The sequence below is a fragment of the Homarus americanus genome, unplaced genomic scaffold, assembly GCF_018991925.1.
Source record: "Homarus americanus isolate GMGI-L3 unplaced genomic scaffold, GMGI_Hamer_2.0 scaffold52512, whole genome shotgun sequence".
In the NCBI taxonomy this organism is placed as follows: Eukaryota; Metazoa; Arthropoda; class Malacostraca; order Decapoda; family Nephropidae; genus Homarus; species Homarus americanus.
The window spans coordinates 10671450-10696875 of NW_024735442.1; the positions used below are offsets into that span (position 1 = coordinate 10671450).

The 25426-nt window shown below is 51.2% G+C and overlaps 4 protein-coding genes across 6 annotated transcripts in view; 3 read left to right on the forward strand and 1 right to left on the reverse strand.

Annotated features, from left to right (window-relative positions):
* Positions 1–1796, forward strand: part of LOC121871019 (protein ZNRD2-like) — a 34646-nt gene extending 32850 nt beyond the window's left edge. Inside the window, exon 5 of the mRNA XM_042373074.1 lies at positions 1574–1796. Within this exon, the coding sequence (XP_042229008.1) occupies positions 1574–1754 (181 nt within the window). The 3' untranslated portion in view covers positions 1755–1796. The remainder of the gene's footprint in view (positions 1–1573) is intronic.
* Positions 1797–4319: 2523 nt separating this feature from the next.
* LOC121870925 (basic proline-rich protein-like) lies at positions 4320–9691 on the forward strand. Its single transcript, XM_042372898.1, has 9 exons — positions 4320–4536; positions 4889–5267; positions 5534–6001; positions 6275–6778; positions 7077–7375; positions 7605–7754; positions 8493–8791; positions 8918–9158; positions 9441–9691. Exons 1-9 carry the CDS (start codon positions 4320–4322, stop codon positions 9689–9691), a joined length of 2808 nt encoding a protein of 935 aa, XP_042228832.1.
* A 6917-nt stretch (positions 9692–16608) lies between these two features.
* LOC121870926 (skin secretory protein xP2-like) lies at positions 16609–17274 on the forward strand. Its single transcript, XM_042372899.1, has one exon. It carries the CDS (start codon positions 16609–16611, stop codon positions 17272–17274), a length of 666 nt encoding a protein of 221 aa, XP_042228833.1.
* A 4036-nt stretch (positions 17275–21310) lies between these two features.
* Positions 21311–25426, reverse strand: part of LOC121871021 (leucine-rich repeat-containing G-protein coupled receptor 5-like) — a 130389-nt gene continuing 126273 nt past the window's right edge. For all 3 annotated transcript variants that reach the window (XM_042373077.1, XM_042373076.1, XM_042373075.1), the window contains exon 18: positions 21311–25054. In XM_042373077.1, coding sequence (XP_042229011.1) covers positions 22881–25054 — 2174 coding nt within the window. In that variant the 3' untranslated portion in view covers positions 21311–22880. The remainder of the gene's footprint in view (positions 25055–25426) is intronic.

Consider the following 25426-nt stretch of genomic DNA (forward strand, 5'->3'; position numbering starts at 1 on the left):
TTACCCCCTCCCCCCCCCAATTAATCCTTCAACCACAATGAGAGATTAACTTTATAAAATGTCATTGATCTGACTGAAGAGAATATAATTTGCATTGCTGGAATTCTTGTAAGATAGCAATTAATTTGAGTATAAACATCCCTTATTTTGCACCACACACACACAAGGGAATTTAGACAACAAGCATCTAGTGAGGGTCTTGTTGTGTGACTGCATGGAGGTGAATGAAAAGATCAGCTGTTGAGGATCTTATCACTTGGCAACATTGGTGTATGTTACCACTTCTTTCCACTCCATCTCTCTAATCACCCACACCTTTCTGCTTTCTCACTCCATATTTTAAAATGTTATGTAATGTAATGTTGAAGGGATATGACTTTTCTCATTTATACTTATACTTATCACAATCTCCCTAAAAATACTTTAGGTTTCGTGTTTATTTAAGACATCTTCAGGTCATGAGACCCATTAATCCCCCTACCCAAGAAAGGGTGACCTGACATTCCATGAGGTCAGTAATATGAGACCACTACTCCCCCACCTTACCTCCACCTGACATTGAGTCAGGTCAGCCCCCCCCCCTTCAAAAAACAAAAAAACAATACTTCAAGTTTCATCTTTATTCAAGACATTTTCGGAAAATTCTCTCGATTTTCAACCTCGGAAAATTTTTTCCCAAAGCCAGAGATTCTTGGAAAATCCCAGCTTTGGGAATGATTTTCCGAGCAAATTTCAATTCCGGCTATCGGAGATTTCCGGGTTTGAGGGATTCCGGCTAACACAGATATTACTGTATTGATAACATATATGGTAGACCCTTGCCATTCATGAGTTTGCGACTCGCGATTTCGACAATTTGCTGAAAGCAGATGGTGGCTAGCTTGCAAGCCTTTTCCTGCAGCATAATGAGACACCCCACTCAGCATTTTGTGTTGTACTTTCAAAACTTTAGTGTTTCTGTGTAAAATGGCCCCTAAAAGACTGCCTAGTGTCAGTGTTAGTGAGATAGAAGTCAGTGATGACCCTGACAAAGAAAGTTTTATTATTAGATAAGTTAAAAGAGGGGATGAGTGCTGCTGCGGCTGGTCAGTTGTTTGGTATAGGTATACAGTAGTGCACTAAGGTAGTATAAATTGCTATTCACGGTTTTGCCAATTCGCTCCTTTTCTTGGAACCTATCCCTCACGAATGGGAAGAGTCTACTCTATGTAAGAATGACACTTAAATAATGGGTTATTTTGCAGCTCTGAGTCCTTTACAGGAATGTGTTACCAAATAATTTGGCCCACATAAGAACTCTTAGGTGTGTACAAATACATGTGGGTGACTGTACTTACAGGGGTAAAGAAGGCATAATTATTTTTAGAGATTCAAATTAAGTGTTAGGAAAACTAAGTACCTGTATACAGTATATAGACAAGAGTAGGAATTCAGGTAAAAGAAGGTACTGTAATAAGAAAGAGAGATTTGCCACTTTGTTTTGGAATGGAAAAGCTGTACTTTCTATATAGATCATTCTTTTCATTCATTTATTGATATTAGCCAATTATTAAAAACTTAAATTTCATTTCAGCATTATTGTTCATGGCGTCAACCTATCTGAAGATGCAACGGCAACCATAAATGTACTCCGAGAGAAGCTAGTTTGGGCAAAAAACCAGCTGCTGGCCACAACGAGTGTTCATGAAGCACAAAAACTTGTTGAACTTATTACTGAAGTCTGCAAGGCTATTACTGCACTTAGAGATCTTTAATTGTATTGTTATAAAACTATTAAAACAAGTGTGATATGTGTGCTACAGCTTTTATATTTAACCTTAAAATCTTTTAATTTTGCAGACTTCAGCAGTTTCATCTTGAACATATAGTACACTGTGTGTGTGCAGGGGTGGATCCAGGAATAACAAAAGGGGTGGGATCCAAGAAGTTGTGGGTGGGGGAACCTGGTGAGTGCAGCGAGCCCACTCAGCATTTTGAAGCCATGTGCTCTTGATATTAGGAGATATTATGAAGTTAATAGTAAACACTTTTACAATACAAAAATGTCTGAGTACAATACTGCATTAAAGAAAAAGTTTTGTAATTTTCTGGTGAAAATTGGGTTTTCCAGACCCTCAGGTTCCCTCCCCCATCCTGGATCCGCCCTTGGTGTGTGTGTGTGTGTGTGTGTGTGTGGGTATGTGTGAGTGCATGCACATATACAATATGAACAAGGAATTTCCATTACTTTACTCAACTGGGAATTGTAACTAGAACACTATGCTTGCAAGATTACCACATACACACAGCTGGACTACTGTACTATACACCCTGCTTATATGGAACCCGTAGTTATTGGAATGGTTAATCAAGTCACGCTTACAAAGTTCTCCTGCACGACACCCATCTACAGTGACCGTGATCGACACAAGAGATTAAGTGTGTTAACCTAGGTTTGTATTCCCCGTGGAGAAATCACAAGTGGAAGCCTGGTTGCGACAAAAGCAATCCAGGCTTGCCTACTGAACCTAAGTGGTTAATCAAGTCATGCTTACCAGTTCTCCTTGCCGCGACAACCGTCTACAGTCTCTGTCAGTGACGCAAGACTATGTGTGGTAATCCAAGAGTACCGTTTTGTTGTTATTCCCCGTGGAAAGAAGTTCTTGTGCGGAAACCTCATTGCAACAAGAGCAATCCAGGCTGGCAGTAAATGTATCACTTGAAGAATTAAGGCTCTGTTAACTCATACCCATAGTAAAGTAATCACATGTGTCGCCAAGTTGAAAATTCCCTCTTTTAGATGATTAATTTTATTACTGCGTGAATGTGAGTGACTCATATATCCATGCAAATTGTAAATCATTGTATGGAAGCTTGCCAAATAAATGTAAGTGCAATTATCTGCCCGTATCTGTGATCCTATCTTATGATTACTAAAGGAAATGACTGATTGGTTATGACAAAGTATAACCAATAACTTAGATGGATGTTGGAAATTTATGGAACTCATTAAATCATCACTTATCAAGTATAAATCATGGAATGTCGGGTGGTGGAGTGAATTTCTACGTAGATACACCATAATCTCCTGTAAGTAACCAGTGTGAAGGTCTCGAACTCTACGGTAAGAAATAAGAAATACGACATAATATAACCTTATATAACATCCACACCTAGACTTTACAAAAATCCATGATATATAGTTGTCCTCCTAACTCATTGACTCCTCCATTCTCTGCAGCTGTTCCAGGAGCAGCAGGTCCTCTGTGCTGAGTTCTCAGAGTGGCTCTCCAAGACCTCAGCCACATTCCCAGGGACGGCATCACCCTAGGGGCCCTGCCAGGGATGGCGACGCCCCCAAAGACCCTGCCAGGGATGGCGACGCCCCCAAAGACCCTGCCAGGGATGGCGACGCCCCCAAAGACCCTGCCAGGGGCCCTCTGAGGGACGGCGCCGACCCCAGGGGCTCTCCCAGGGATAGCGGTGCCCCCATGGGCCCTGCCATGGGTGTTGTCGCCCCCAGGGACAGTGGCATTCCCATGGGCCCTGCCAGGGGCGGTGGCACCCCCAGAGGCCTTGCCACAGATGGCAGCGCCCACAAGGGCTCTCCCAGGGACCATCTCAGAGATGGGAGCGCCCCCATGGGCCCTCCCAGGGAAGGTGGTGCACCCAAAGGCCCTAGGGCGATGGCTCCCAGGAAAGGCGGTGCACCCAAAGGCCGTGGGGCGCTGGCGACCCCAGGGGGGCTCCCATAAATGGCGGCTCTCCCAAGGGCTGTGCCAGGACTGTGGCACTCCCAGGGCCCTCTCAGGGACAATGGCGACCTCAGAGGCCCTCCCAGGTACGGCGGCACCCCAAAAGCCCGGCCAGGGGCACTGGCACCCCCAGGTGCCTTCCCAGGGATGCTGATGCCCCCGGAGCCCTCCCAGGCGTCCTGCAATGGGAGGTGGCGCTCTCAGGGGCCCTGACAAGGATAGCAGCGCCCCCAGAGGCTTTGCCAAGGACGGTGTCACCCCCAGGGTCGCAGTCGGGGACGGCGGTGACCCCCGGGGCTCTCCCAGGGACGCCGGCGCCCCCAGGGGCATTGCCGGGGCCCTCCCAAGGACGCCGGCGCCCTCAGGGGCCCTGCCTGGGGCGAGGGAGATGTCAGGTGTCTCCCAGGGACAGCAGCGCTCTCAGGGCCTCTACTAGGGGGCTGGTGCCTCCAGAGGCCTTCTCAGGGCAGTGGTGCCCCCAGGGGCCCTCCCACACACGGCGGTGCCTGCAGAGACCCTCCCAGGGACGATAGCACCCCAAAGGCCCTGACAGATGCGCTGGCACCCCCAGGAGCCTACCACTGAATGGCGGCGACCCAAGGGACTCTCCCATGGACAGTGACTCTCCCAGGGACAGCAGGGCTCCCAAGGGCCATCCCAGGGACGGCAGCATCCCCCAAGGACCCTGTCAGGGACGATGGCACCCTCAGGGGCCCTGCCAGGGATGGCAGCACCCCGAGAGGCACTCCTAGGGGCAGTGCTGACACCAGGGACCGTAAGAAGGGCCTTCAGGGGCCCTATGGCATGTTTGTCCATCGTGTCATTTACAGTATATTACATACTTCCACCAGTCTTGTACTTAACTCTCATTGGTGGACTATTCTTTTAACCTACCAAATTACAGCCAATTGGAGAAGAGAGCAGTCAGTCAGCACAACACCACAACTTATGTTTTCCTGTTGGATATTATTCTCCGTTACCTTCTTCAGAAAGTTGTGATACTGGAAATGTGATGGGCGATGTATATATTTAACATTGCTTCTTCCAGAGCTGTATATAGCGCAAAAATTACTACAAATAGTGGCCCTCCCAGAAACAGCAGTGCTCCCAGAGGTCCTCACAGGGGGCGGCAGTGCCCTAAAAGGCCCTGCCAGCGTCTCTAGGGCCCCCAGGGGCCCTCCCAAAAACGGTGGCAGTCCCAGGGACGGCAGCGCCCCCAGAGGCCCTCCTAGTGATAGCTGCGAACCCAGGGGCTCTGCCAGTGACGGTGGCACTCCCAAGGGCTGTGCCAGGGGTGGTGGTGCCCCCAGGGGCCCTCCCAGATATGGTTGAGCTCCCAGGGGCCCTGCCAGGAGAGCTGGCGCCCCCTGGGGCTCTTCCAGAGACAGCAGGGCTCCGAAGGGCCATCCCAGGGACGGCAGCATCGACAGAGACCCTGGCAGGGACGGTGGCGGCCTTAGGAGCTCTCCCAGGGACAGCGGCGGTTCCAGGAGGCCCTCCCAGGGGTGGGGCCGACCCCAGGGACCGTAAGAAGTGTCACCAGGTGCCCTATGGCTTGCTTGTCTATCGTGTCATTTACAGTATATTACATACTTCCACCAGTCTTGTACTTAACTCTCATTGGTGGACTATTCTTTTAACCCATCAAATTACAGCCAATAGGAGAAGAGAGCTATTAGTCAGCACAACACCACAACTTATGTTTTCCTGTTGGATATTATTCTCCGTTACCTTCTTCAGAAAGCTGTGATACTGGAAATGTGATGGGCGATGTATTTATTTAACGTTGCTTCTTCCAGAGCTCTATATAGCGCAAAAATTACTACAAATAGTGGCCCTCCCAGAAACAGCGGTGCTCCCAGGGGTCCTCACAGGGGCGGCAGTGCCCTAAACGGCCCTGCCAGCGTCTCTAGGGGGCCTTCTCAGAAACGATGGCAGTCCCAGGGACGGCAGCGCCCCCCAGAGGCCCTCCCTGTGATAGCTGCAAACCCAGGGGCTCTGCCAGTGACGGCGGCGCTCCCAAAGGCTGTGCCAGGGGTGGTGGTACCCCCAGGGGCCCTCCCAGATATGGCTGAGCTCCCAGGGGCCCTGCCAGGAGAGTTGGTGCCTCCTGGGGCTCTTCCTGATACAGTAGGGCTCCCAAGGGCCATCCCAGGGATGGCAGTGTCACCAGAGACCCTGGCAGGGAGGGTGGCGCCCTTAGGGACTCTCCCAGGGACAGCGGCGCGAGCAGCAGCAAACCCGGGGTGGCGCCGACCCCAGGGACCGTAAGAAGTGTCTCCAGGCGCCCTATGGCATGTTTGTCCATCGTGTCATTTACAGTATATTACATACTTCCAGCAGTCTCGTACTTAACTGTTATTGGTGGACTATTCTTTTAACCCACCAAATTACAGCCAATAGGAGAAGAGAGCAGTCAGTCAGCACAACACCACAACTTTTGTTTTCCTGTTGGATATTATTCTCCGTTAACTTCATCAGAATGCTATGATACTGGAAATGTGATGGGCGATATAATTACTTAACGTTGCTTCTCCCAGAGCTCAAAATAGCGCAAAAACTACTGCAAATAGGGGCCCTCCCAGCAAAGGCGGCGTTGTCAGGGGCCCTCACACGGGCAGCAGCGCCCCCAAAGGCCCTGCAAAAGTCTCTATGGCCCCAGGGGCCCTGCCAGAAACGTCAGTACTCCCAGGAATGGCAGCACCCCCAGTGGTCCTCCCAGATACGGCTGAACTCCTAGGGGCCCTGCCAGGAGAGCTGGCGCCCCCTGGGGCTCTTCCAGAGACAACAGGACTCCCAAGGGCCATCCCACGGACGGCAGCATTCCCAGAGACCCTGGCAGGGGCGGTGGTGCCCTTAGGGGTTCTCCCAGGGACAGCGGCACGAGCAGGGGCCTCCGAGGGGTGGAGCCGACCCCAGGGACCGTTACCCCAAGGTTACTCCCAGGGACAGCGTTGCTCCCACGTGCCTTCACAGGGACGTCAACGCCCCCAGGGGCCCTGCCAGGAGTGCTGGCGCCCCAAGGTGCTCTTCCAAGGACATCGGTGCTCCCAGGGGTGGCACTGACCCAGGGACCATAAGAAATGTCTCAAGGGGCCCTTTGGCATGTTTGTCCATAGTGTCATTTACAGTGTATTACATACTTCCAGCAGTCTCGTACTTAACAGTGATTGTTGGACTATTCTTTTAACTCGCGAAATTACAGCCAATAGGAGAAGAGAGCAGTCAGTCAGCACAACACCTCAACTTATGTTTTCCTATTGGATATTATTCTCCGTTAACTTCTTTAGAATCTTATGATACTCCTAGAGCTCTAAATAGCGCAAAAACTACCGCAAATAGGGGCTCTCCCAGAAAAGGCAACAGTGTCAGGGGACCTCACAGGGGGGACAGCGCCCCCAAAGGCCCTGCAAAAGTCTCTATAGCCCCCTGGGGCCCTCCTAGAAACGGCGGTACTCCCCGGAATGGTGGCGCCCCCACAGGTCCTCCCAGCCATAGCGGCGACCCCAGGGGCTCTGCCAGTGATGGCGGCGCTCCCAAGGGCGGTGCTAGAAGCAGTGGCGCCCCCAGAGGCACTACCGGAAACTGCTGCGCTCCCAGGCCCCTGCCAGGAGAGCTGGCGACCCCAGGGGCTCTTAAAGGTACAGCAGGGCTCCCAAGGGCCATCCCAGGGACGACAGCATCCCCAGGGAACCTGGCAGGGGCGGTGGCGCCCTCAGGGGGTCTCACAGGGACAGCAGCGTTTCCATGGGCCATCCCAGGGACGGAAACGTCCCCAGGGGCCTTCCTAGAAACGGTCGCACTCCCAGGGACCCTGCCAGGAGCGGTGGCAACCCCGAGGCCCTCTCGTGGATAGCGGTGCCCCCATAGACTCTCCCAGGGGCGGTGGCGCCCTAAGGGGCCCTGACAGGGACGTCATCAACCCCGGGGCATCTCCCAGGGACAGCGGCGCTACCAGGGGCCGTCTCATGGGTGGCGCCGATCCCAGGGACCGTAAGAAGTGTCTCAAGGGGCCCTATGGCATGTTTGTCCGTCATGTCATTTATAGTATTTTACATACTTCCAGCAGTCTCGTACTTAACTGTGATTGATAGACTATTCTTTTAACCCACCAAATTACAGCCAATAGGAGAAGAGAGCAGTCAGTCAGCACTACACCACAACTTATGTTTTCCTGTTGGATATTATTCTCCGTTAACTTCTTCAGAATGCTATGATACTGGAATTGTGATGGGATATGTATTTATTTAATGTTGCTTCTCCCAGAGCTCTAAATACCACAAAAACTACCGCAACCAGTGGCCCTCCCAGAAATGGCAGCGATCCCAGGGGCCCTGCCAGGGGCTGTGTCACCCCGTGTGTCCTGCCAGGGGCGGTGGTGCCCCCAGTGTTGCTCCCAGGGGCCTTCCCAGGGATGTCAACGCCCACAGGGGCCCCACGGGTCTCTTCCAGGGACATCGATGCTCCCAGGGGTGGCACTGACCCAGGGACCATAACAAATGTCTCAAGGGGCCCTTTGGCATGTTTGTCCATAGTGCCATTTACAGTATATTACATACTTCCAGCAGTCTCGTACTTAACTGTGATTGGTGGACTATTCTTTTAACTCGCCTAATTACAGCCAATAGGAGAAGAGAGCAGTCAGTCAGCACAACACCACAACTTATGTTTTCCTATTGGATATTATTCTCCATTAACTTCATCAGAATGCTATGATACTCATAGAGCTCTAAAAAGTGCAAAAACTACTGCAAATAGAGGCCCTCCCAGAAACGGCTGCATTGTCAGGGGCCCTCACAGGGGGTGCAGCGCCCCCAAAGGCCCTGCAAAAGTCTCTATGGCCCCCAGGGGGCCTCCCAGAAACGGCGGTACTTCCAGGAACGGCGGTGCCCCCAGAGGTCTTCCCAGCCATGGCGGCGTCCCCAGAGGCTCTGCCAGTAATGGCGGCGCTCCCAAGGGTGGTGCTGGAAGCGGTGGCGCCCCCAGAGGCACCCCCAGAATCGGCTGCGTTCCCAGGCCCCTGCCAGGAGAGCTGGCGACCCCAGGGGCTTTTAAAGGTACAGCAGGGCTCCCAGGGACGACAACATTTCCAGGGACCCTGGCAGGGGCAGTGCCGCCCTCAGGGAGCCTCACAGGGACAGCAGCGTTTCCATGGGTCATGCCACGGATGGAAACGCCCCTAGTGGCCTTCCCAGAAACGGACGTGCTCCCAGGGACCCTGCCAGGAGCGGTGGCAACCCCGAGGCCCTCTCAGGGATAGCGGTGCCCCCATAGACTCTCCCAGGGGCAGTGGCGCCCTAAGGGGCCCTGATAGGGACGTCATCGGTCCCGGGGGATCTCCCAGGGACAGCGACGCTACCAGGGGCCGTCCCAGGGGTGGCGCCGATGCCTGTGACCATAAGAAGTGTGACAAGGGACCCGATGGCATGTTTGTCCATCGTGTCATTTACAATATATTGCTGTGATTGGTGACTATTCTTTTAACCCACCAAATTACAGCCAATAGGAGAAGAGAGCAGTCAGTCACCACAACACCACAACTTATGTTTTCCTGTTTGATATTATTATCCGTTACTTTCAGCAGAATTCTTTGATACTGGAAATGTGATGGGCGATGTATTTATTTTTTGTTGCTTCGCCCACAGCTCTAAATAGCGCAAAAACTACAGCAAATAGGGTCCCTCCCAGATATGTCGGCTCTCACAGGGGCCCTCACTGGGGCTGCAGCACCTCCACAGGCTCTCACTGGGGCGGCAGCGCCTCCAAACGCCCTGCCAGGATCACTAGGGCCCCCAGGGGCCCTCCCAGAAACGGCGGCAGCCCCAGGGATGGCGGCGCCCCCACAGGCCCTGCCAGTGATGGCTGCAAACTCAGGGGCTCTGCCAGTGTCGGTGGCGCTCCCAAGGGCAGTGCAAGGGATGGTGGTGCCCCCAGGGGCCCTCCGAGATATGGTTTAGCTCCCAGGGTCCCTGCCAGGAGAGCTGGCGCCCCCTGGGACTCTTCCAGAGACAGCAGGGCTCGCGAGGGCCATCCCAGGGACTGCAGCATCCCCAGAGGCCCTGGCAGGGGCAGTGGCGCCCTTAGGAGCTCTCCCAGGGACAGCAGCGGTCCCAGGGGCCCTCTCAGGCGTGGTGCCGACCCCAGGGACTGTAGGAAGTGTCATCATGTGCCCTATGGCTTGCTTGTCCATCGTGTCATTTACAGTATATTACATACTTCCAGCAGTCTCGTACTTAACTCTGATTGGTGGACTATTCTTTTAACCAATCAAATTACAGCCAATAGGGTAAGAGAGCAGTCAGTCAGCACAACACCACAACCTATGTTTTCCCGTTGGATATTATTCTCTGTTACCTCCTTCAGAATGCTATGATTCTGGGAATGTGATGGGCGATGTATTTATTTAACGTTGCTTCTCTCAGAGCTCAAATAGCGCAAAATCTACTGCAACCAGGGGACCGGCCAGGGCCGGTGGCGCTCTGAGGGGCCCTGCCAGGGATGTTGGCGCCCCCAGGGTTGCTCCCAGGGACATCGGTGCTCCAACGGGACTTTCCAGGGACGTCAATACACACAGGGGCTCTGCCAGGAGTGCTGCTGCCCTAAGGGGCTCTTCAAGGGACATCGGTGCTCCCAGGGGTGGCACCAATCCCAGGGACCATAAGAAGTGTTTCCAGGCGCCCTATGGCATGCTTGTCCATCGTGTCATTTACAGTATATTACATACTTCCAGGAGTCTCGTACTTAACTATGATTGGTGACTATTCTTTTAACCCACCAAATTACAGCCAATAGGAGAAGAGAGCAGTCAGTCAGCAAAACACCACAACTTATGTTTTCCTGTTTGATATTATTATCCGTTACTTTCAGCAGAATACTATGATACTGGAAATGTGATGGGCGATGTATTTTTTTAATGTTGCTTCGCCCAGTGCTCTAAACAGCGCAAAAACTACTGCAAATAGGGTCCCTTCCAGATATGCCGGCTCTCACAGGGGCCCTCACAGGGTCTGCAGCGCCTCCACAGGCACTCAGAGGGGCGGCAGCGCCTCCAAAGGCCCTACCAGGATATTTAGGGCTCCCAGGAGCCCTCCCAGAAACTGCGGCAATCCCAGGGACGGCGGCGCCCCCAGAGACCCTCCCAGCGATGGCTGTGAACCCAGGGGCTCTGCCAGTGACAGCGGCGCTCCCAAGGGCGGTGCCAGGGGTGGTGGTGCCCCTGTGGGCCCTCCTATATACGGTGTAGCTCCCAGGGGCCCTGCCAGGAGAGCTGGCGCCCCCTGGGACTCTTCCAGAGACAGCAGGGCTCCCAAGGGCCATCCCACGGACGGCAGCGTCCCCAGAGACCCTGGCAGGGGCGGTGGCGCCCTTAGGAGCTCTCCCAGGGACAGTGGCACGACCAGGGGCCCTCCCAGGGGTGGCACCGATCCCAGGAACCGGAAGAAGTGTCCCCAGGCGCCCTATGGCATGCTTGTCCATCGTGTCATTTGCCGTATATTGCATACTTCCAGTAGTCTCGTACTTAACTGTGATTGGTGGACTATTCTTTTAACCCATCAAATTACAGCCAATAGGAGAAGAGAGCAATCAGTCAGCACAACACCACAACTTATGTTTTCCTGTTGGATATTATTCTCCGTTACCTTCTTCAGAATGTTGTGATACTGGAAATGTGGTGGGCGATGTATTTATTTAACGTTGCTTCTCCCGGAGCTCTAAACAGCCGAAACACTATTGCAACCAGGGGCCGTCCCTGAAGAAGGTAACGGAGAATTATCCAACAGGAAAACATAAGTTGTGTTGTTGTGCTGACTGACTGCTCTCTTCTCCTTTTGGCTGTAATTTGGTGGGTTAAGAATATAGTTCACCAAACACAGTTAAATATGAGACTGCTGGAAGTATGAAATATACAGTATTTGACACTATGGACAAGCATGCCATGGGGATCCTGGGGACCGTTCTTAGGGTCTCTGTGGTCGGTGCTGCCCCTGGGATGGCCCCTGGGAGCACCGCTGTCCCTCGGAGACCACTTGGGGTCGCCGCCGTCCATGGGAGGGTCCCTTTGGGCGACCTCATCCCTGACAGGGCCACTGGGAGATCCGGGGTCTTTAAGAGGGCCTCTGGGGACGCCAGTGCCCTGGGAGAGCCCCCGGGGTCGCCGCCGTCTATGAGAAGGCCCCTGACGGCATTAGTGCCTCTAGCAGGGGCTTTGATTGCGCCACCGTCCCTGGGAAGCCTGCTGGGGTCGCTGCCGTCTTTGAGATGGCCCCTTGGAGCGCCGCTGTCCTTGTAGAGAGATCCTGACTTCGCTGCTGTCCCTGACTGGGCCCCTGGGGGCACCACCGCCCCTTTCAGGCCCCTAAGGGCACCAAGGCCCCTGCCAGCGCCCCTGGCAGTGTCCCCGAGGGCTCAGTCTTCCTTGGGAGGGCTCTTGGACGAGCCGCTATCCATGGGAGAGCACCTTGGGTCTCCGCCGTCCAGTGGAAGGCCAATGGAGGCGCCATCGTCCCTGTCAGGGCCTTTGGTGGTACCCCTGGGGGTGTCACAATCTCTGGTAGGGCCGGTGAGTACGCCACTGCCACTGAGAGTGGCCCTGGGGGCGCCAGCATCCCCAGGAGGGCCCCTGGGGGCGCCACTGTCCTTGGGAGAGTTCCCGGGGACGTCGCCGTCCCTGGGAGGCCCCATGGACGCGCCACCGACCCTGACATGACCCTTGGGAGCGCCTACGGTCCTGGGAGAGCCCCAGGGTCGCTCCCATCCCTGGGAGGGCTTCTGGGGGCACGCCCGTTCCTTGGAGCCCCGCCGTTTCTGGGAGGGCCCGTCGGGGCCCTAGCGACCATGGCAGGGCCTTTGGGGGCATTGCCGCTCCTGGGAGGGCTTTTGGGAGCGCCACTGCCCCTGGCAAGACCCCTGGGAGCGCCGCCACCCCTGGCAGGGCTCCTAGGGGCGCCGCCGGCCTTGGGAGGGCCCTTGGAGGCACCTCTGTCCATGGGAAAGCCCCTGTCAGGGGTTTTGTAGGCACTACCGTCCCTTGGAGGGCTCCTGGGGCTCTGTCATCTATGAGAGGGCCCCTGGGGACACCACTGCCCCGAAGAGGCCCCTGGGGACACCACTGCCCCGAAGAGGCCCCTGGTTGCAGTAGTTTTTGCGCTATTTAGAGCTCTGGGAGAATCAACGTTAAATAAATATATCGCCCATCACATTTCCAATATCATAGCATTCTGATGAAGGTAACGGAGAATAATATCCAATTGGAAAACATAAGTTTTGGTGTTGTGCTGACCGACTGCTCTCTTCTCCTATTGGCTGTTATTTGGTGGGTTAAAAGAATAGTCCACCAATTACAGTTAAGTACGAGACTGCTGGAAGTATGTAATATACTGCAAATGACACGATGGACAAGCATGCCATAGGGCACCTGGAGACACTTCTTACGGTCCTTGGGGTCGGCACCACCCCTGGGAGGACCCTGCTTGCGCCGCTGTCCCTGGGAGAGCCCCTAAGGGCGCCACCGCCCCTGCCAGGGTCTCTGGGGACGCTGCCGTCCGTGGGATGGCTCTTGGGAGCCCTGTTGTCTCTGGAAGAGTCCCAGGGGGCGCCAGCTCTCCTGGCAGGGCCCCTGGAGCTCAGCCATATCTGGGAAGGCCCCTAGGGGCACCACCGCCCCTGGCACGGCCTTTGGAGGGCGCCGCCATTTCTGGGAGGGTCCCTGGGGGCCCTAGAGACACTGGCAGGACCTTTTAGGGCGCTGCCGCCCCTGTGAGAACCCCTGGGAACGCCGCTGTTTCTGGGAGGGCCCCTATTTGCAGTAATTTTTGCGCTATATAGAGCTCTGGAAGAAGCAACGTTAAATAAATACATCGCCCATCACATTTCCAATATCATCATAGCATTCTGATGAAGGTAAGGGAGAATAATATCCAACAGGAAAACATAAGTTGTGGTGTTGTGCTGACTGACTGCTCTCTTCTCCTATTGGCTGTAATTTGGTAAATCAAAAGAATAATCCATCAATCACAGTTAAGTACGAGACTGCTGGAAATATGTGATATACTGTAAATGACACGATGGACAAGCATGCTATAGGGCGCCTGGAGACACTTCTTACGGTCCCTGGGCTCGTCGCCACCCTTGGAAGGGCCCCTGGGAGCACCGATTTCCCTGGAAGAGCCCCTTGGGGCACCATCACTCCTGGCAGGGCCTCTGGGAGGGACCATGGGGGCGCTGTCGTCCCTGTAAGGGCCCCAGGGAGCGCCGCTGTCCCTGGGAGATACCCGTTGGGTCGTCGCCATCTAAAAGAGGGCCCCCTGGGGGCGCTACCGGCTATGGAAGGGCCCCTTGGGGCACCGCTGTCTATGGAAGGGCCCATGCGGACGCAACTGTCCTTGAGAGCGGCACTAATCTTCGGAGAGCCCCTGGTGGCTCTCTCGCACCTGAAAGGGCCCTTGGGGGCGCTGGCGTCCCTGGGAGTGCACCTGAGGAAGCCGGCGTCTCTAGGAGGGCAGCTGCCGATGCCGTTGTCCATGGGTAGAGCTCCCGGGGACACCGCCGTCTCTGGGATGGCCCCTGGGAACATCGCTATCCCTGGGAGAGCCCCTGGGGTCGCTGCCGTCCCTGGTAGGACCCTTGAGGGCGCCACCGCCCCTGGTAGGGCCCCTGTGGGCGCCGGCGTCTCTAGGAGGGGCCCTGGCGACACCAGTGACCCGGGGAGAGCCCCCAGTGCTCCTACGGGTGCCAGCGCCCTTGACAGGTCCTTTGGGTGTGTCACCGTCCTTGGTAGGGCTGCTGGGAACGCTGCCGTCTCTGAGATGGCCCCCTGGGAGCGCCGCTATCCCTAGGAGAGACACTGGTGACGCTGACGGCTCTGGCAGGGAGCCTGGGGGCGCCACCGCCCTTGGCAGGGCTCCAAGGAGGGCCTCTGTGGATGCCAGCGTCTCTGTGAAGACCCCTGGGGGCACCAGCACCCCAAGCAGAGCTTTTGGGGGCACTGTCATCCCTGGGATGGCCCCTGAGGGCGCCGGCGTTTATAGGAGAGCCTCTGGGGGCACCACTGCCCCTAGCAGGGCCCCTTGGAGCGCCACTGTTCCAGGGAGATCTCCTGGTGGCTTCATCGCCCCTGGCAGGGCCCTTAGTGGCACTGGCGTCCCCAGGAGGGCCTCTGGGGGTGCCACTGTCCTTAGGAGAGGCCCCGGGTTCACCGCCGTCCCTGGTAGGGCCCCCAAGGGCGCCATCGCTCCTGTCAGAGCCTCTGGGGGTGCTGCTGTTCGTGAGAGGGACCCTGGGGCCTCCACCGCCCCTTGCAGGTGTATCTTGAGATGCTGCCTTCTCTGGAATGGCCCCTGGGAGCGCCGCTGTCCCTGGAAGAGCCCCTTGGGAACGCCAGCGCTCCTGGTGGGGCCCCTGGGAGCGCAGCCGTTTATGGGAGTGCCACTGGGAGCGCTGCCGTCCCTTGAAGGGCCCCTGGGAGAGCTGTTGTCCCTAGGAGAGCCCCTGGGGGCACAGCCACCCCTAGCAGGAACCCTGGGAGCGCCGCCGTCCCTGGGAGGGCTCCTGGGGGCGCTGCCGTCTCTGAGATAGCCCCAGGGAGCGCCGCTGTCCTTGGGAGAGCACCTGGGGGCGTTGAGGTCCCTGGCCGGGCCCCTGAGGGCGCCACCGCTCTTGACAGGGCTCCTGAGGGTGCCATTGCCCCTGAGAGGGCTCCTGGAGCCGCCAGCGCCCCTAACAGGGCATCTGGGAGCTCCTTCCGTTCCTGGGAGAGACCCTGGGTGCGCCGCTGTCCCTAGGAGAGCCCCTGGATTTGCCGCCGTCCTTGACAGGGCCCCTGCGGTTGCCGCCGTCCCTGGGAGAACCCTGTCGGCGCTGCCGTCCCTGGGAGGGTCCCTGGCAGGGCCTTTAGGGGCGCCGCCGTCCCTGGGAATGCTGCCGTTTTTATGAAGGCCCCTGGTTGCAGTAGTTTTTGCGCTATTTAGAACTTTGGGAGAAGCAACTTCAAATAAATACATCGCCCATCACATTTCCAGTATCAGAGCATTTTGTAGAATGTAACGGAGAATAATATCCAACAGGAAAACATAAGTTGTGGTGTTGTGCTAACTGACTGCTCTCTTCTCCTATTGACTGTAATTTGGTGGGATAAAAGAATAGTCCACCAATCACAGTTAAGTAAGGGACTGTTGGAAGTATGTAATATGTATGACAAGCATGACATCGGGCCCCTGGGGTCGGCGCCGCCCCTGGGATCGCCGCTATCCCTGGCAGGGCCGTGCATGCCGCCACCGCCCCTGAGGGGACCCCTCGGAGCGCCGTTCTCCCTGGGAGAGCTCCTGTGGGCGCTGCCGTGCATGAGCGGGCCCCTGGGAGCGTCGCTGTCCCTGGGAGAGCCCCTGGGGGCGCCAGCACCCTTGGCAGGGCCCCTGGGAGCGTCGCTGTCACTGGCATGGCTCCTAGGGGCGCCACCGCCCCTGAGAGGGCCCCTGGGAGCACCGCTGTCCTGGAAGAGCCCCTGGGGGCGCCACCATCCCTGGAAGCGCCGATGTGTTTGTATTGGCCTCTAGGGGCGCCAACGCCCCTGAGAAAGCCTTTGGGAGCCCCGCTGTTCCTGGGAGCGCCGTCGTTTCTGTGAGGGCCCCTGGGAGCACGACTGTTCTTGTCATGGGCACTGGGGGCCCCACCACCCCTGAGAGGGCTCCTGGGAGCGCTGCTGTCCCTAGCATGGCCCCTGGGGGTGCCACCACCCCTGAGAGGGGGCCCTTGGGAGCGCAGCTGTCCCTGGCATAGGCCCTGGTGGCGTCGCCGTCCCTGGAAGAACTCCTGGGAGCGCCACCGTTTCTGGGAGGGCCCCTGGTGGGAACCACCACGACGGCGAGGGCCCCTGGGAATGATCGCTCTCCTTGGCATAGCCCCAGGTGGCACCGCTGTCCCTGCGAGGGTCCCTGGGAGTACCATGACTCCTGGCAGGGCCATTGGGACGCTGCCGTCCCTGGGAGGGCCCCTGGTTGCGCTGATGCCCCGAAGGAGAACCCCGGCGGGCACCATCACCCCTGTGTATGCCCCTGGAACCACCACCGCCTCTGGGAGAGCCCTTAGGGGCACCGTCGCCCTTGGGAGAGCCCCTGGGGTCGCCACCGCCTCTTGGAGGGCCCCCGCCGCCACTGGGAGGGCTCTTGAGGACGCCGGTGCCCGTGGATGGGGCTCTCGGGGCGCCGGCACCCATGGGAGGGCCCTGAAAGCGCCGTGGTCCCTGGGAGGGCCCTTGGGGGCGCCACCGCCCATGCAGGGCCTCCGCGGCTCTGCCGGCCCTGGGAGGGCCCCTGGGGTTGCCGATCCCCCTGAGGGCATCGCAGCATTTGGGAAGGCCCCTGCAGGAGCCTCTGCCCCTGGGAGGGCCCCTGGGGTGCCGCTGCCCCTGGGCGGGCCCCCGGAAGTGCCACCACCTGTAGGAGGGTCCTTGAGAGCACCATCGCCCCTGCGAGAGCCCCTTGTGTTTGGTTATAGTTTTAACCCCCATCCTTCATCAGTTGTTAGACAAATGGTAGTTGTGTGAGTACCAGATGTAGCGCCATGGTGTGTGTATAGTGTGCAGTACAAAGTTGGCTCCTGTACGTCTGTGGAGTCTTAACAAAAAGATACAGAAGGCACAGGTTCTGTATTTTTTGTTACGATTCCCTGGACGTTGTGATGAAAGGAGATAAAGAGAGGGGGAGGTCTCTGTGCGCGCTGGACAGCGGATAGGGGACAGTTGCACTGTCATATGGTTGTGTTAAGCAAGAAATACTAATTATCTGAATTATGGTACTTTACATTTTGCTGAAGTATCATTGAAATAAACAAATAAAACACTATTGCATCCTGTCTGCTATAGTATGTGGACATATGTCATTCTCTTTATGTCAACTTTGGGTCAAACCTGAGTCATGCATGGTAAAATGTGCATTTGCATTAGAAATGGTATTTATATGCATGTTTAGTATGCCACAACAATATGCTATATCAGAGATGATGCTTTACCTGTCACGTAAGTGACAATTGGTAAACAGCTAAATTCGGTGATTTCGACAGAAATGCGGCGGGCCAGACTATTAACTTTGTCTCAGAATCTGAGACACCACGTCGCCACCACCACCATACTCCATAAAGCCCAGCACTATCCTAACGTCTGTTACACTTTGCTTGAAGATAATTATAGTGCTAGATTTATACTGTGTAACCATCCAAGTTACTGTTTCAGCCTTAAATTGTCCACTGCAGGACAGATATTATTCACTCCACATTAGATGAATGAGAAGCATCCCCATTACTCCAATTAATCTATGTAAACGTCGCCAGACCATGTAATGAGTAAAATTATATCATTCTGGTCACAGGCTACTGTGTGCCCCTCACGTCTCACGGAGAAGCATAGAGGCATTGGTTTCACGCTCCGATACTCTCGGGCTCTACACCTGAAGGAAAGAGTGGAGTGATGAAAGTGAGTGTACTAGTCGTAGTGTCCTCAACTATACATGCTATTCACACCACAAGAAGGCAACACTCATACAAACACATCACACATAGTTACATCTATATCGGTATGTATGTATCTATGCTGCTTCATATTCTTCATAATTGTACATCATGATTTTACTTTCTATATTCATAATTTTTGGTTCAATAATACAGAATATACACGGAATAAATAAATCCTTTATTAAGTACTCATACACAAGATATTTAGTATACAATGCAATTGTGGATCATAACATCTTACACCTCTAATTGGACATTAAATGCTGGACTGTCTTCATCATTCTACTCTAGTTTCTTAGTAAAAAATAAAGGCTCTTGACATGACACACTGTCGCTCTTAGTGCTAACATCCTCACCTGCGAACATAGCGCCTTGTTCCAGTATTCAGACGGAGAGTCTCGAATTTCATCCTCTACATCATGGTATTAAGAAACCAACACAGCTACACTACATACCATCTTAACAGCTAGTTGACTCATCCCTATGCGAATTTGAGGGACCAATTTACTAATTTATCTGCTTTAACTTGTAGAAATGAGACTCAGTACAATACACCAATTTTTTCTCGACATATGTTAAACTAATATATATTGTATCCAGTGCTTACTTAAATGATAACTAACATTCGTACATTTAATGTATGTATGTGTGTATGTGTGTGTGTGCCTTGAATATGACTTTTTACGTTTCTCTTAATATTCCTTAATCAAAACATTACTGTACTGAAAAGATTCCTCCCGACCAAATTCATTGTTTATAGGTTTATTAAGTGAAAAATCGACACTATATATATCCTTATCATTCAGTTCTACTTAAAAGAGATCAATAGAAGAAAATATTTCCCAGTGGTTCCCTCACAGTGAAACCAACGAAATATGTATTCATTTAACCAAGAAAATAAGCGATTTCGAGATTTACAAACGGCGGAAATTGATGCAGGTGGTGAGAGGAGGCAAGTGGCAGCCGTAGTGAAGGTGGCAGAGGCAAACCCAGTATTCGACCTTTTAAATGTTACTATAATGTACAGTATTCTCGCATTGATATCTACAGTACTGCATGTAGTATCTCAAATTATATTTGCTGCTATTTCTCATCAGGAGAGTTGGTTTAAATTACCAAAAGCTAGATTTTCTTCTGATAATCATGTACAACTGCAAATCATGATCATCATTACCGTTTTATGGCCATTTTCCACGTTTCTGTGAGTTAGCCATGATAACCTTCTGGTATAGTGTTCTGGCTGCAATCGGACAAATCTGAAGCAAGTTTTACAGCTCAATGTCCTTCCTATCGCCAACCCACTTTCACAGAGTGGGAATTGGACATTATATACAGGACTTCCTTTAAGGACTTCCATCTAGTTAGGACTATCTCACAGGGAAACGATGACGAAAGCATATTCTGCTCAATCTCCAACTGCCATAGAAATTGACAAAGTAAATGTTGATTCAAAATAACAATATTTAACCATTACAGCCTGGCGTTAAGAGCTTGATTTTGAGACTTCGTAATCACAAATAATGCTTCTGGAAAAGTTTATTTCTAAATTTTAATGTACAGTACAACTGCCACAAAAAATTCTCGAACGCTCTAAGGTTCATACAATAAGACAAAATGAACGAGAAGACTGAGCATTGATCTCGGAGAAAGTTTTATTGCAAATATAATTACTACTTTTCACCCGTTTTATTGCAAATAAAATTACTACTTTTCACCTGTAAATATTATAAAGTCGAGCAACATATATTATTGTGAAATATTGAGAGTCACTTTGCGATCAGGCATACCAACCATTCTGAGAAGACGCAAGCCATGGTGCTCAGCTGTTCGAGAACTTTTTGAGGCAAGTGTATTTTACTTTCTAATATCTTAACCAAAACAACCAGCCACATAACCAATGCATCAACAAATTATATGTTAATTCACCAGATATGTATGTAAAACTGATTATCCAAAATGAATTATAAGCCTTAAAATCTTCTTTCTGTAATTTAAGAAAACACATCAAGGGAAGCAAACAAGCTGAGCACAGACTATCAACACATTTTGAAAGAGTTTAGGGAATAAACTGATAATATTCTCTAAAAATGCCTATATTCAAACTGCAAATTGTCAACAAATTCTTTTATGAAAAAAAAAATTGGGCTGAATTTTTACCACAGCCCTGTTCCATAAACTGTCCTCTTAATTAAAAGTTTTTGTGTATAAATCTATTTAAACCTAATTACTGGCGGGAACAAAGCCTTTGTCAAAGCCCGGAATGACACTCACGTGATATACAGTCACCAACACAGTCAACATTCTTGAGAAAATTACACCTGATAGATCAGACTTTTTCTTCACACCTTGTAGTGATGTGAGCTATTGACACAAAGAAGATCACCGTACTTAATTCACTAATATTTTAATCTCTGTAATTTCACGATTCTGATGCCCGAGTGATCTTCAGACTCCCTCCCTAGTCAAGAATAGACAAGTTAAGCCACAGAGATGGTTTGCTCGTACCTAGATATAATTGTTGTTGACCATGAGAACACTAGACCTTGCTGTGTCACTCTCACAGTACTAGAACACATTTTTAAAACTGTCCAAAATGAGAGGAAGGAGGACAGATTCTCCTCTCCGTAACATATTAGTAAATAAAAGCACCATTAATTATATAAATAGTCTATTCCTACTCACAGTCAGTCAATAATACAAGGAATTTATACATAAATCAATATATTAAAATTGTTAAAACTTGTAGGACAAAATCTTTGGCTTGGAAGTTGTCTACACCGAGTTGTGTTCCATGCTAAAGATTATTTGATGATAACCAGCACTTAAGGTACCACTACGTCCATCATTTATCTACCACTCAAACGACCACTTAAACAAGCAACTTTAGCCAGCTTGCTGTAATGCTTGAGGACTATTTCACTTTCTGCAGGATAAAACACTGAAAACTCTAAAACAGACAAAAATAATTACTTTCGTCTCCAGTCAGCAACATGTTCACTCGTGGGTGGATGACAGGTTATGATAATGACTGTAAGTAAACAATACAATTTGAAAATATTATCCATCATGGCAGGTGGAGAGTGGGGGTGTATGAACATAACAGGTTAGACATTAGGTTTATTCCTGACGTTTCAACTTTACAAGTTTTCTTTTGAAGACATTTTAACGAATGTGAATTCGAAACATCAAAAATAAACCTGAGCACTAACCTGTTATTTCCACACCACCACCCCCCTCCTCCCCATACACAAAACACACGCACACACACACACATATTTTCAGTGTCATCCAGTGAAGTGTAATAGTGGCATGGTAGTTTCGACATTATTAATAACACACCCTTTCCTTACTTCTATACACCACACTGTAGTGACTGTTTAAAACACAAGGGACTGACATCTTTTGTCAAATGATCATATAATTTGGTGTTTCATCAGCTCACAGCACTGGAGAACTTACAATCAATGTCCGACACACATAAAAGACATTAAGATTCCTAAATGAATCACATTCAAAATGAGGTGAGACGCAATTTACCATGATGTGCTGAAAACACACAATGAACCTCACTCTCCTCAGCACGACAGAGAGATCGATTTTGAACTTCACCAGCAAGAGTAGTATTTATAATGGCACTAAAGACTGCCATATTTAAAAAGACTTCATAATACTTGGGTTCACTTTCACACAGTTCACTTTCATATGTCTACTAATTTCTTAAGAAACCTTTATCTAATAAATCGTCAACACCATTTACAGTTTTAATATAAATATAATCAGTTTTCTTCCACTGGACCACTGTATTTCCTCAAACGCTGTAATAACTTTGTTTCATTCTTGGAACCACATAAAAACTTGTACATAGTTATATGGTGTATCAGGGGTGCAACAGGTACCCCATGCTGCATAACTTGCATACTGTTAGCATACACGTAACAGAAGATAACAAATTCGACACAACGTCTTTGTTAATATCATACGTACACAGTTTAAAAGTCACCAGAGAGCACCATAAATAATTAACTCTAAAGAAGGAGGACTAAAGTTGAATCTGGTCCCAGAGCCGAGCCAACGTCCATCCTCTGTGTCCCCACATCACGTTCCACCCTCCTCCACACACCTCAACACCCACCATCACATTCCACCCTCCTCCACCCACGATCATGTTTCACCCTCCTCCACACACCTCACCACCCAACATCACTTTTCACCTTCCTTCACACACCTCACCACCCACCATCAAGCTCCATCTTCCTCCACACTATGCCCAGGCATCACTACATCACATGGAAATTTTCCTCAGAATGTTCAGAACAGGTACAGAGGCACAAATGCATCGTTGGTAACTTTGTAACTATGCCTAAAAAGAGCTACAACGGAGAGCTGAGGGCTAACTCTGAGCACTTGGAGGAAAAGTTTGCTATTGTGAAGATGCATGGCATTATAGAACAATTATAAAAATGTAGGTATTGTTTTCACAGCATGCTGATTATAACAGTAATTATGAAGTAAAGTTTTAGACGTTTTATGTTGGTGGACAGTCGAGGATAAAAGGTGGAAAGGTTCAGATCTTTGTCACCGGTTTCGAGAGCTAGTATTTTTTCCTCGTTACTGTTCCACATTTGTAAAAACAGTAAAAAGTTATCATATAAGAGGGCGTGTTTCCCCAGGAGGATCGTCAAGTGGAAAGTGTGTTTCTAAAGGTCTTTCACGACTCTTATTTTCTTCTTCAAACACTTCATCGTCACCATAGCAATCATCATCCATCAGTGCGGTGGACTCCATACACTCATCGTGCTCAAGACTTTGTGGAGACCGTGGCTGACTGTGAATGAGGATTGCTTGACCATAATGATTTTTTGGTGTTGCATCGAGATCTTTGGGAGGAGACTCAGCGTTTTGTTCAGTGCTTGGGACTATAAGGGCCGGGGCTGCTAAGTTGGTGAAGTATAGAAGTTCTGTGCATCGAGGAGAGCGGGGTAAGTGACCGTCCGAGGGAAAGCGTGAAGGACTCGTTTGTGAAGAAGACTGCGGAAGAAGCGTCAAACTCACACATTTCCCTCCCCGTGAAAAGTCACAATTGGACATTGGAAATGGATCGCTAGAGCTGTGTACATCCACACAGGGTCCAACTGCAGGTTCATCGCCCTCTGCGTCTCTGACAACACTAACTGAATGGGAGGAGATGGTGCTCAGTTTACGTGGAATGAATGTCACAGTAAGTCCTGCCATAGGACAGCGTGGGTTTAAATAATCTTTTGAGGCCTCATGGTCTTCCTCTTCATAGCTTTCTTGTTCATATACACAAGAGAGGTTATCAGATCGTTGGTGCAGCGGGCATGTTATTTCATTTTGTCCCCCTGCTGCCTTATTGGGTATATATGTTTCACGCTCAATGGCACTCTGTCTTTGTAACCGAGGCTTGATGCGGACTGCCGATGTGATTGGGGCTGATCGTTGGCCGGATGCGCCAGACTGCTGCCTCACCAGCAGTGCTTGGTGATGATGAGTAATCTGTCGAGTTGGGATCTGTATGTGACATTCCCCTCGACGTTCTCTCAGAGACCCCAACCGTAAAGTTGGGGCCACGTCAGATTTACCCACACCTCTTGAACCACTGCTAGATATATCAGATGACACAGAAGACCGAGATATCCGCCACGTAGATGTTGAGGCTGTGGTGGCTGAGGAGTCATTACGAGAAGAGGAAAGATTGCTCTCCTGCGAAGGCTTGCGAGACAGGTACCAGGAATTGTGGTGACGACGGTCAAGTATCCGTAGGGACATGGCTGCATGGCCTCGACGCCAAGTGTCCGACCAGGAAGAACTGTAAGTCTCGCTCGAAACAGAAGTGTGACGCTTAGACTTGACAGCACTTTTGGTGGGCTGGTAACTAAAGTCGCTAGTGGAATTGAGTCCCTCAGTATCTTTGTGGCAGAAAAGGTATTTTAGTGCTGATATACGTAGGCGGTGGTGGAGTTTCTGTGATTCTTGTGTCTTGTTCTGGCAACGACACAACTGGTTATCCTGACGTGAGGAGTTCTCCAGTGCACTGTTGGTGTTGGCCGGAGTCTGGCGGTTACTAAAATTTGATGAGTGACGGCAGCGTCCAATTCCTCTCGTTACACGAGATTCTTCAATTGTCTTGCACAACATCACACAGTCTTTCTTAAACTGTTTGGTTAACAGGGCATATAAAAATGGATTACAACATGAATTAAAGGGTAGGATGAAAACAGTAAACACTTTGGCTTCTTTCAACGATATTAACTGTAATCCAAAGGCAGCAGTCAGAGAAAAGAACGCTATGGGTGCCCAACAAATAAAGTCGGTGAACACCAGGAGAGCCATCCTCTTGGCAATCCGCGAGTCATTGCTGTTCCATGCTTGAGAACCGCGGATGGCACAGTATATCTTGAGGTAACACCCCATCAAGATAAGAAAGGCAACGCCATTTATGAACATTAGAAATACTACATAACCCAGACCAGCGCCTTTCGTCTCGATGGGTAGACACACGGCAAACTTGCGATAGTCTGATACTCCGATGAGAGGTAGAAGGGCCATGGTGCAGGCGAAGAGCCAGCCCAACACCATTATGTAGGCGGCGTGCCGCAGGGAGAGACGCTTGTTGAGGTGCATTGCATGAGTGATGGCGTAGTTACGCTCCATGGTGATGACGGTGAGCGTGTAAACAGAGAGTTCGCAGCTCAGCACACCCAAGAAGCCTGCCACTTGGCACCCAACTGACGTCTGCCAAGGGATAGCATACATACGGAACTCTCCCAACGTCGAGGCATCTACCACCGCCAGGAACCCTGAGGGAAAGTTAAGATAAGGAGGACCTTGCATAATGGTATAAGTTCTTTATATTACACTTCATAAATAAATATTGTGACACTAAAAACAAACGTGATTCTACACATGTGCATTATGCTTTAGAAAAACAAATAGTTTAATAAGTTACGTAGGTAGCTAAATTATATATCAAACCTTCTCATATTTTGTGACATCCACATAATGTCAATTTTCTTTCAAATATGAAGGCAAGGTCTTCATTCTATTTTTGCAAACAATTGTACGAAACATTTTCTTTGCAAAGTCTTTGCCGGTTGGGAACAACTTATAGCTTTCACAAACATTGTCTCATGAGCTTAGCATCAGAAAAAGTTAAAATGTATACTAAAATT